This window comes from Triturus cristatus, chromosome 5_1, assembly GCF_964204655.1.
Source record: "Triturus cristatus chromosome 5_1, aTriCri1.1, whole genome shotgun sequence".
Classification (NCBI taxonomy): Eukaryota; Metazoa; Chordata; class Amphibia; order Caudata; family Salamandridae; genus Triturus; species Triturus cristatus.
This window is the reverse complement of record NC_140587.1, coordinates 295174301-295186768: the sequence shown is the minus strand read 5'-3', so window position 1 is coordinate 295186768 and position 12468 is coordinate 295174301. Positions and strand designations below refer to the sequence as shown.

At 45.6% G+C, this 12468-nt stretch overlaps 1 protein-coding gene across 10 annotated transcripts in view; it reads right to left on the bottom strand.

The window, feature by feature from the left end:
- The window catches only part of MTSS1 (MTSS I-BAR domain containing 1), a 495007-nt gene that overhangs the window by 400372 nt on the left and 82167 nt on the right, over positions 1-12468 (bottom strand). For all 10 annotated transcript variants that reach the window (XM_085604969.1, XM_085604972.1, XM_085604973.1 and 7 more), the window contains exon 2: positions 3842-3903. In XM_085604969.1, the coding sequence (XP_085461095.1) occupies positions 3842-3903 (62 nt within the window). The remainder of the gene's footprint in view (positions 1-3841; positions 3904-12468) is intronic.

Sequence of the window (12468 nt, the reverse complement as noted above, 5' to 3'; positions counted from 1 at the left end):
CATGGGATAACGCTTCAGGCTATGCGTAAAGAGGGACATATTGCAAGAAGCATGAGGCTAGGGGCGCACCCTGCACTTCCTGGATACAAACGGGGCCCAAAGAGTACAGCCAGGTTTCAGCCAATGAGGAGTCTCTATACAGAGAAATCGTATACAATTCGGGTGTTTTTATATTCCGTGCAGGAAGGTCCACTTTCAATCAGACTAAGTGTTGAGGGCATGTTTCTAGATATGCCTTCACATCAACCAGGGCAGAAAGCGCTTTAGCAGCATAATTAGACAAGCCGTATAAACCACGGAATCGTTTGATTACATACTTTCTTCCACTCTCATGTATGAAGGAGTTTATTTTATTCCAATACGGGTGTCAAAAGCTATCCCCCCCCCACCACCCCCCCCCCATTGGTTGACCCACTGCCAGATTTTTAATTTGCACAATGAAAAAAAGCTCCACCCCAGCCAGACATTTATTTGGACACTAGTTAAGAGACAGTTAAGCGGCTCTTCTATCTAGGTCTGTGCTTCCATCATATTTACCTACCACTTTTGCGGTGGTGTTAAAATGAATAAAACTCACTTTGAAAAAAATGAACATTTTTATATCAAAAATATTTGTTGACTAGTAAATATGAGAACTCAATCACATTTGGAATGAAATAAAATTACATGTTAATCCTTAAACTAATTTGCCTTTCATTGCAGCCGCTGTAAGGGGTTTTCGCTGATATTCACTGTAAGTAAATTTAAATTGTGTGGATATTTGCAGACAAGCGCCAGGTCCTCAGCTATTACACTTGGCGGGTCCTCCGCCAGCACACTTGGCGGGTCCTCCGCCGTCACACTTGGCGGGTCCTCCGCCGTCACACTTGGCGGGTCCTCCGCCGTCACACTTGGCGGGTCCTCCGCCGTCACACTTGGCGGGTCCTCCGCCGTCACACTTGGCGGGTCCTCCGTCGTCACACTTGGCGGGTCCTCCGTCGTCACACTTGGCGGGTCCTCCGTCGTCACACTTGGCGGGTCCTCCGCCGTCACACTTGGCGGGTCCTCAGCTATCACACTTGGCAGGTCCTCAGCTATCACACTTAGATCCCACTGCAATTCTACCGTAATGCAGGTGTATATTTCAGGTAAGTGAGCTTCGTAAAGGCTAAATAGATGTAGAAAACATTTAGCAGCTATGTATCAGTCACTCATTTCACTAAAAGATGCAACAGAGGTTTATCTCTGTTCAGGCGCAGTATTGCCCAGGTTCCTAAATGGAATGGAGTCTAATGTTGACCAGCAGAGTGAGGAGTGCATACCCATGGTGGCCACTCGAGTGGGTGGATATTGTACGTGCAGTGGGCCCTATTAATTTTGCCAGAGAATTAAATCCCATGGAAGCAATTTATTTTAACTAGTTGCTATATAGATGGATTTACTCACAGGCTTATGCCATTTTGTATATCATCTGACATGATTCATGCACTTCTTGACAAAGATTCCATAGATATAATTCAGCAGATGGAGGTGTGGCTTGTGTCTGCCATGTGCCCACGCGCACATGTACAAACAAGTTTATGGCATCTTGGGTCTAGAATGATACTGGGGTAGTGCCAAGACCCTGCACCTTGAAGTTGTAATCCCACTAAGTGGCAAAGGGCTGTCTGGATATGGTGACACAAGCAGGTGCGAGCCATTGCCTCATTCAGCTGTAGTCTCTGTTGGGGTTCCAGTGGGTAAGTGGTGTCAGGATGAGATTTGGGAGTTTGTTTCACTGTTGAGACACATTAATTACCCGCTATCCGTACTGTAACTTTTTTTGTCTGTGAAGATGATGCTACAGTAATCCACAGATGCTATAAGTTGATATTGGACCATTACCAATATGTGGTTAACCTAGACAAAAAAATAACACCACTGACTGTCCTATTTGAGCTGGTCAATGGTAATTCAAAGTCTCAAATCAGAAGTAAAAGGAACAAAGCTCAGACTTTTAGCAGATAATATCAAAATGAAAATACATAGAAACATTTGGGACCAACAATGTCTAATCAGACATATGTATTAAATTAGTGAAGAGTCTAAAATATATGTTTAATTGACTGCCACTCACTCACCATACATTCGTGTGGTCTGAATAAACGCTCAATTTTGACTAATCTGCGAGTCCTCCCTTATATGTTGGATGAAGTTCGGAACTCTTTCCAGCGTAATAGTTTCCTAGGAGTGCATTTTTCTGCACTTACAATCCTGAGTTCCCAGCATGGTGGTATGCACGGGTACGTCTTTAATTCTGCCACTAAACACATGCTGCTACATATCCGCTTTAAACGGCTTACAGGTGTGCCAAGGGAGGTCACATCAGCTCAGATGCACGATGGAGAAGATGTTGCTGTAATCAACAGACCCAAAGAGATCCTCAAGTTTGTCTAGTAGGGGAAGAAATTCCCAGTTCTTGGGGTGCTTCAGCTGAGGTCTATTGGCTACAAGACCTGCAGTTAGAAGCTGCAGGCAGAGTGGTGTGAGAGGATCTTACACCTCCTACCTCCACAGGCCTTCTTAATACTTATAGACAGAGGGAGAGCGGTAGCTGTGGATTTCCAGGGTTCTTCTGCCAAACCATTTACTTCTGAATATTGAAGGCATCCTGCAAGGTATAGAATTTATTGGTAGTGCGAGAGCAGCCTCTTGGCTAGGTAACTAAATCCTCTAGCAGTACACTGCAGAAATTAAAGATCACCCATCTCAGTCCCTGGAGTCTGTGCAGGATCATCATGACTGGGTTGATGTGGTCCAATCTCTTCAAGCAAAGGATGGGGCAGGCTGCAAGAATGAATACCCAGTCTAAGCCCCATAGTAGCAATCTTTCCTTACGTCTATATTACTCCTTCATGGCCATGACACATTCCTGACAAGTAACTGGTGCAGAATTGTGATCAGTTCCCATTAAAAAATGTGTTTAGATCCAAATAGGTTGCGTGTTGGACAGTGAATACAAGTCGCTCAAGGGTCGTTCCCATGCAGTGTTGAATGAACTCGTGTGTACTTTGCCAGAATATCCAGTTTGGCTGCTTTGGATTGGATCTTTCTAAGGGAAGAAGTCAGAAATTGAGCAATCATGAGAACCAGGGTAGCGTGTCCATCTGTGTCACCTTGACACTGAAGCGTTCTGTTCACTGGAAGGATGGTATCAGGAGAATGTTTTTTTGTTTTTATATTGGTATCCTACTCTTCAGGTCTGGGGAGAAAATGTGGAGCACGTAATGTGACAAAAAGAAGCAGGGAGGTTACCCGCGTTGACGAAGGGATAGTGGAAGGAGGTGCTGTGACTGTTGTTAACCCCTTCGGTGCTCATGACGGAACGGTTCCGTCATGAGCCACGGTTGAGCTGTGCTCATGACGGAACCGTTCCGTCATGACCACGCCCGCGCAAGATTCCGTCAGCACAGCGGCGGAATTTGCGCAGCATGGAAGGGGTTAAAAGTAGCAGGTGACGTCATCACAAAGGTTTTAGAAGGAGTCCCGTCCGTTTCTTTCTTTCCTTTATTCCGTATTCTGACTCCTCCTTTACTGAGAAATGGGCAACAATATCTTGAACCTTTCAGAGGTGTTGAAATCCAAACAAAGACCTAGCCAAACCCAAGTGAAGACAATTAAACAGGTTTAACTTGTTGTGTGGAGCTATGCACCACATGAGATGTACAGTAGTATACCTTAAGGACGACAGATCAGGCATAACCCTAGCTCACTTCTTTTTCGAAACCATCACATGAAAAGACTGCAAAAGTGTACTTTAAACATGTTAGAACATGCAACACAAACTTCAGGTGAGCAGAAATGGCAAAAAGTAACCACTTACCGGAGCTGGGATTGCAGTTTTCCAGCTTTGTTAATGAAATCTTCCCAAACTGGGTAGCTCCCCTGCAGAGAAGACAAAAACAAATATCATAAGTATATGGCTGTGCTATTTACAATACACAATTCAATGTCAATTGAAGGGTAAGACACCACAACGAGCAAATGCAGATACTTTCACCTGAAACTTGCACCCACCACTCGACAAATTTCTCTCCTGCCTCCACTTCAATTTTATTTACCAGAGTCTTAGTAACCTTCACTCAACATTGGTCGGTTACCACTCCAGCAGAGAGCACTACAGAATGACATTACATTTAAAAAGAAGTATACCATACATACATGTATACGAAATATCACAACTATCTAACAATTGGTACCACAAGTATTTTATTGTTATGGGATTAGAGGGGAGGTCGTGACTCTACCACGGTGAATTCTAAACAATGCAAGAACCAAAGAGACCGCAAACGAACACAATGAACTGCTCCTGTGAGTCACAGGAAACAAGGTCGGAAGAGCTTGGTCCGAGCCCTGTGCCAGAATCGTGTGGTCAACATAGGTCTAATGGCATTTTAGTGGCCAGTCTATCCTCTCAAAGTGTCCAGTTACAGGGCACTCGCCCAGGCTAGCCAGGATGACAGTAAGGCCACCACCGATTACAGGTATCCGAAAATGGCCTGTTCTATGGCACGGCACTAATAAGGGCACCAAATTTGAACGCAGGCCAGATGACCTCTACAAGCAGGGAGGGTGGCACCGCGCCTCTAGGCCAAGCACGTGCATCTCCAACCTTTTCTAGAATAAGAGCTACTTACGTTTAATGAAAATCACCCCAAGATACAAAGGTAAATTATTAGTTTTACTACAATAGTGACCACTTCAGACAAAATTCCAATTGTGGTCGATGCATGTAGGCTTACAGTCAGTGACCAACTCGGTGCATCAGGCACTGTCACCAGCAATTATGTTAAATGCTAAAGCAGTCATACACAATGCCTCCTGTTACATGGGAGCGAAAAGCAGTAATAAGTAGACACCCCATAGCAGGATGAATGGCGCCATGTTAACCTTGCCAGTTCTTTCTAGGGGCCTGCGTGATCGTTCCAGCATCCCAAGGTATGCAAGACTGCCAGGCAAATTTGCTCTTCCTCCACCCCTGCTTCACCTTACATGGGGCCGCCAGCCCTGTAACATTCCTGCTTCACCTCACAGGTAGCCGCCAGCCCTGCATCATACCTGCTTCACCTCACAGGGGGCCGCCAGACACGCACCATACCTGCTTCACCTCAGAGGGGGCCGCCAGACACGCACCATACCTGCTTCACCTCACAAGGGACGGCCAGACACGCACCATACCTGCTTCACCTCACAGGGGGCGGCCAGACAAGCACCATAACCGCTTCACCTCACAGGGGGCTACTAGCCCTGCATCATACCTGCTTCACGTCACAGGGGGACCAGACACGCACCATACCTGCTTCACCTCACAAGGGGGCCACCAGCCCTGCATCATACCTGCTTAACCTCACAGATGGCCGCCAGCCCTGCATCATACCTGCTTCACCTCACAGGGGGTGGCCAGACACGCACCATACCTGCTTCACCTCACAGAGGGTGGCCAGACACGCACCATACCTGCTTCACTTCACAGGGGGCCACCAGCCCTGCACCATACCTGCTTCGCCTCACAGGGGGTCGCTAGCTCTGCATCATACCTGCTTCCCCTCACAGGGGGCCGCCAGCCTCTCACCATACCTGCTTCACCTCACAGGGGGGCCACCTGCCACGCATCCGTCCTGCTTCACCTCACGGGGCTGCCAACCCTGCATCATGCTTGCTTCACCTCACAAGGGGGCCACCAGCCACTCATCAGACCTGCTTCAACTCTCAGGGGGCCACCAGCCCTGCATCATACCTGCTTCAAATCACAGGGGGCCACCAGCCTGCACCATACTTGCTTCACCCACAAGGCTCCGCCAAAACTGCATCAAACCTGCCGCACCTCACAAGGGGCTGCCAGCCCTGCATCATACCTGCTTCACTTCACAGGGGGTGGCCAGACACACACCATACCTGCTTTACCTCACAGGGGGCCACTAACCACACACCATACCTGCTTCACATCACAAGGTGGCCGCTAGCCCAGCACCATACCCGCTTCACCTCTCAAGGAGGCCGCCAGCCCTGCACCATACCTACTTCACTTCACAGGGAGCCGCCAGACAGGCACCATACCCAGCCACCATTTTGTGTTAACAAGTCAGTGAAACCAGCCCTTCCTCCTCCACCAGCCCCCAGCAACAGGGATATGCTACTGCGGTCTCAGAGCACCCTTTGGTGTAATCTGCTGTGTGCGGTTTAAACTGTATTCAATAGGGACTGTGCACTTCGTTTTTTGGCCAGGAGAGGGAGTAAAGTTTTTATTCTAACAGTATTGTTAGAGGACAAGTTTGTAAGGCCCTTACCTGCAGAAGTCCAAAGTGTGGATTGAGCCGGTCTGTCTCATAGGAGATTTCTGAATAGAGCAGCAGCTTCCAACTCCCTGGCCAGAAAACCTTGTCTGAGGTAGTTGGGACCTTATATAGTCTGCTATTGTTTGGTACATGTGTAAACGGATTGGTGGTTGTATATAGGCCTTTAATTTTAAGTAGCGATTAGGGCTTCTGGTGTGATTGGTTATTGGACTAGGTGTAGGACTAAGAGTAGGGTTAGGCTTTCTATTGGAAGTAGGGACTAGGGCTTCCTGTGCCATTGGTTGCTTGGACTTGGGTTGGGACTACTGTTAGGGCTAGGGCCTCTATTGGACGTAGAGATCAGGGTTTTTTTAAACCGATTGGTTGCTTGGACTAGGGTTAAGATTGGCTGTAAGGTTCTGGTCTCCTACTGGTTCCAGATTTTAGGGGTAGTGTTGTGATTGGATAGTGTTAGGGCTAGGGTTCTCATTGGCTGAAGGGGTCACCCGATTACTAGGGCTATAAAAGGCCAGGCTTAGGGCGTCTCAGCCCAGGCGGAGAGGCTAAGGGCGGAGAGGACAAGGGCAGTTGCCTGTTAGGGCGGAGAGGACAAGGGCAGTTGCCTTTTTGATCCTGTTCCAGACTGGTCGGGACCATGGCCAGAAATGCTGTCCATGTTCCCATTTAGTAACACCCACCCACAATTAATTTTCACTATAGATATGTACCTATCTTTGTGTATTACTTTGTATAAACTTGTAGAATAATTATGTGGTAAACATTTTTTTTTTTATTAAAGAATCACTTTGGTCTACATGTACTTGCTTCCATTGTACATCAATGTACCTCCATGTACTTGGATCTGTGTGTCTGTAACTTTTCTCCTGAAAAAGCATTTCCAATGCACTACCCTATTTCTCATCCTGTACCTCTATCAATATCTTTACTCTACATATACTTACCTCCTTTATGCATCTATATACTTTCAATGTACTTATGGATCTATATATTTATCACTTTCTTCTAATTTGGCATTTCTAATGCATTACTCTATTTCTCAGCCTATACTTCTCTCAATACATCTTCTAGCCCAACTTTCTGACTCATCTCCACCTACTTTCTACTTCTCTTTCCAATGCGCTACCCTATCTTTCTCCCTATACATTTATCAATATATCCTCTACACCCACTCTCTCATTTATCCCAAACTCCATACTACTACTATGATCCCAAAAATAACCCCATCTAGACTCTCTCCTACTCTACCCCTCCTTGCATCATCGGACACCTCTTTTACTATACTGATCCCCCAAAACAAACCTCTCTAAACTCTTCCCTCTGACTCTTCCCCTCCAAAAACCCTTTTACTCATCCAAAAGCCTCCTCCTACTGCTAGGACCAAAAAAAACCAACAAAAAAAACAAAAACTCTTCTATCCCTCCACTATCCTTTTCAATCAAAATAACAGACTAACATGTTCACTTCTCAAATTCCATATTCCACTATACTAACTCACCACTAATCCTTCATGGGTTCCAGAGTAGCATGCTACTCGCCAATAAAGCGTTTCAACATCTCATCAGGGTTACAAGCGCTATGTAAATACAAACCTCTTTCCCTCTTCTATCCCGCCACCTACCCTTCTCTATCCAAAAAGCTGAATAACATATCCACCACTCAAATTACTTCATATTTCACTATACTAATTTTCAAATCACTAATCCTTTATGGGTTCCGGAGTAGCTTGCTACTTGCCAGAAAAGCGCTTCAACACCCATCAGGGGTAACAAGTGCTATATGAATGCAAACCTTTCTTCCCCTTCTATCCCTCCGCTATCCTTCTCACTCCAAATAACTGACTAATATCCACCACTCAAATTAATTTCATATTTCACCATACTAATTCACCACTAATCCTTTATGGGGTTTCTGGAGTAGCGTACATCAACACCCCATCAGGGGTAACAAGCACTATATAAATACAAACCTTTTTTCCTCTTCTATCCTTCTGCTATTCTTCCGAATCCAAGTAACTGACTAACCTATCCACCACTTAAAATGTACTTGCATGTTTCACTATACTAATTCAACACTAATCCTCTATGGGTCCCAGAGTAGCGTGCTACTCGCCAAAAAAAGCGATTTGGCGCCTCGTCAGGGGTAGTAAGCGCTATACAAATGCAATTACAATACAATAAGCATTGAATAGATTATTTCTGCAGATTTCCATTTCTGAAAATATATGCACTTTTTACTTTTAAATACATTTTTGAAAACATGCCCAATTCAACCAAACAAAAGCTTTAAATTTACTAGGTTAAGCTGCAAAAACTGGAGCTACTCGCGGGCAGCTAACGAGCTACCAGTAGCTCCCGAGCCACTCGTTGGAGAACGCTGGCCTAGAGTCAAACATCGAATGGTCCTTTCTGGATATGGTATACAGAGTCTATTCTTGTGAGTGTTGTTTGAGTGCCAGGATGTGTGCTTACACAGAGAGGACAGCTTTAATATCTCAGACACGCTTACAGCTGGGTGGAGCGCAAACACACAGCACTTTGAGGATAAATCCGTTAACAGTAATTTCTAAGGAACCGTAATAATTATTTTGACCGTGACTGCTGTCACAGAACAAACTCGGATACACCTCCCTCCCAGGCTCTGGGAGCTGTGCTCACACTGCTGAAGGACACAGAAAACGAGTCACGCCGTGGCAAAGGGGTTACCCGCGGGTGGCAAGTGACTTAATGAACATTAGCAGGCGATGCAAAATGATGTAGTGGTCTCAGCCGTTTGCTGAGGGAGAAGAAACTACCTCAACACCAAAGCTGTACTCCTGCAATTTTGTACTAAACCGGTGTATTTGTGTAGGCAGGGTCACAAGAGAGGTAACGGGGTGGGGACACAATATTCATGTCATCATCTCTCCTAGAGGGCCTTCAGACCGAAAATGAAGGTGCGAGGGTAGGGCAGTGTGTGGAAGGAGGGAGGGTGCAATGACTCCCTGTGGGTCCCTGCGAGGCCAGCACTTCCTTGGTGCTGAAGAGACTCGAGCACTTTCGCTTCTCTGCCTGAGACTCACTCGACGCCGGCTGCTTATGAGGGCAATCGGTGCAAGAAAAATTCAGCATTGTAGCACAGGCAGCTGTGACGGAACAGATCTCAGACACTGTGGTACCGTGAAAATCAGGTCTTACGTCCTAATAAAGCACATTCAGTACTTGCAACCATATTGAAGTGCAGTGTGACGATAAACAATTTATTTAAATACTGCAATACAAGATATAGCGCCCATCACTGTTCCTGTACCGGACAAAAACCCATAAAAAATCTCCCCACTGGAGACCTGTCCTGACAGGAGTAACTTCTACACATCGCCAAGTCCCACTAGCACCCCACCGTCCTTGCCCTGCCACCCTCACACCCACACACGGCACCCACTTATCAGTAAATCACCGGGCAACCACCCACTCACTGGAATGTCACCCCACCTTCTAAATACACCTTGCACCCGACACAACCACACACACTGATTACTCGGTGCAGCGTTTCTTTTACTGAGGCTGAAGGAAGTGGGCTGGATATGCAAGCGCAAGAACTGGGTACTTAAAATTCAGACGAAAAGCGGACACAGTAACCTTAAACTCCAAGTCACAAACACCAGAATGTAGAATTTTCACGAGGGTCATCGCAATTTCTCTGCTATACAAAGCTTCATGAGGTAACTAGACGAGCTGACAAATGAGAGTGAGCAAACGTCTTGCAAAATGCCTGTCGAGAACACAAACATGGGCACTGACCTGGAGTTTAAAATGTCATCTGCAAAACTGGAGGGATGACTACAGTATAAAAAGAAACTATATTTTAATTACACCGGCATAATTGACCTTATATTGGTAATTTCGCGTATAGACCCTATGGGAAATTACATCAATACGCTAAATTACACAATGAGACTTTGTTCATGTATAAACTGTAAAGCAAGACTCAGGTAATTTTTGAGCGCGAGCGGCAGTTCCTTTAATGCATATAGTCAATAAACATTTCAGATAGATTTTTCCCCAAGCAGACTATTCCGGTTTGAGTTGGATGATTACCCAAAAGGACAGTTTGGGTAATTTTTTGAGTGCAAGATGCATTTCGAGTAATTATGCCTATTTTCGCGGTAAATTCACAAGACCCACAAGCCCCTATAAGAAACCCAATACGGATCATGTGATTATTAAGCAACTTTTACAATGACAGAGGGGCTGCTGCATGCTTCAAATCAAGATCATTTATGAGACGCTTCTTGAAGAATTACAGAAGGAAAGCATCCATTCAGCAAGCCCTAGAAGCTGGGCTAGGCAGGTTACGAACATTCCATTGATATCCACCACCCCCTCCGAGTGTGCAACGTGCAGCGACTCCGAATAGGGTGGAGAAGCATCACTTCCCACTGCCGCCAGTGCAGCAAACGTAAAAAATAAAACGGTAATAAAATGAATTACGGTTTTCTTTTTCACTGCTCACAACCTGAGCAGTGTTTGTGGGCGGGGCATTGCTACTGACTGGTGGGTGGCAGGGGAGTGGTGCTCACTCCACCAGTTTACACTGCGCAAGTCACTTTGGCCGGCTGTCTTGTGACGGCCAGCTTGACATGCGCAGTATAAACCTCTCCACCTAGCTGTCTTAAGACAGTTGGGTGGAGAGCAGACACAGGCCCCCTGTGCCTGCTGGAGTGTCGAGGCAGCCCGCTACAGCCAATCTTGGCGCTCCTCTCATGCTACTCACCTGCAGCATGAGAGCAGCGTCTGGATTTGCAGAAGGGGCTTGCCTGAGGCCCCATGAGGTGCAGTCACGCTGACACCAGAAGAAACAAGAAAACACGGAGGAGAGCAAAACACGGGTAAGTACATAAAACAAGCATTTACAATGCAATGGTCTTGGCATTGTTAAAGTTAAAGCTATTGGCATTGCTCATGACATTTTTTTTGTTTATGTTTTTAAAACATTTAAAGAAACGGCATTGTTATTTACAATGTCAATAGCTTAATCACTCTCAAATGCGAGACCTATTGCAGGAGTCCTGGACTTATGCTAGACACCTCCACTTTGGTGCCAGTGCCCAGCACCAGTGTTTGTTTATTGATGATTAATTACAACCATTACAATATGAAACATCATTAAAAAGCATACTGTAAAAACAACTGAACAAGTTAATTTGACATCTATTACAATAAAGCATCAAGTTCTGTTTATTAAACAAGAAAAGTGCAAGAGCTTTGTGCATAGCCTGCAAGCCTGATGTATTTGATAAAGTGTGTGGTGATTAGGCAGTCTCTGGCGGGCTTTAGCTAATGACCTTTAAGGAGGTGTCCAGCACGGTACCGAGCTGTTTTTGCAGCAGGTACGGAAATTTAGTTTCCTGGCACACCAGGGGGATTCACTCTCCGGCTAGTGTGTCAAGCCTTTCTGGTCTCCAGCTTTACCTACCTTTGACAATGCTTTTGTTAAATATTTTTACTTAATTTACTGATTTACCCCAAAGCTTCCGCTGGGGAGCTCGAAGCACGCGCTCCCTGTTTTAATCTACATCTCACAAGCAGTGTCACTTCACAGGGTGCCCTCTACTTTCCATCTCTATAAACATATGTACATTCTTGAGCTGCTCTTAGAACGGACATGTGCTGCATTCTTATGCACTTTAAGAAGTGTATATATGGTCCAATAAACGGGACGGGGTTAAACCAGTAACCCTATTCTCCTGTCACCGTGATGCAAACCCTAAACCCAAATCACAATCCTAACCCTGGTTCTAACTCCTTTTTAAGCCCTTATCTTTTTGTGCACTTTTTGTGTGAGTCAGAAGGAAAAAGCTAATTTATATGGTGTTTGGTTATGACAACCTTAAAATTCTACTAGTTGAAACAACTTTACTTTCTATTTTCGCTATTGAGATTTACTTTCCTCAGGTTTCTTTCAAGTTACACAAGGCTGCTTTCATCGCGGGTGCCATAGGGGGGCTTCCGGGTGGTCAGATCTCCCTCCAAATAACGTGATTCTTGTTGTGCTGGGAATGAGCCTCGATTACAAAGCGGGCAGAGAGGACATGGCATGCCATGCGAGATGCAGGAGAAATGCTCGCACAAGGAAGTCTTCAGTCATTCGCTGAATGATGTTGAAGATTGATTTATAA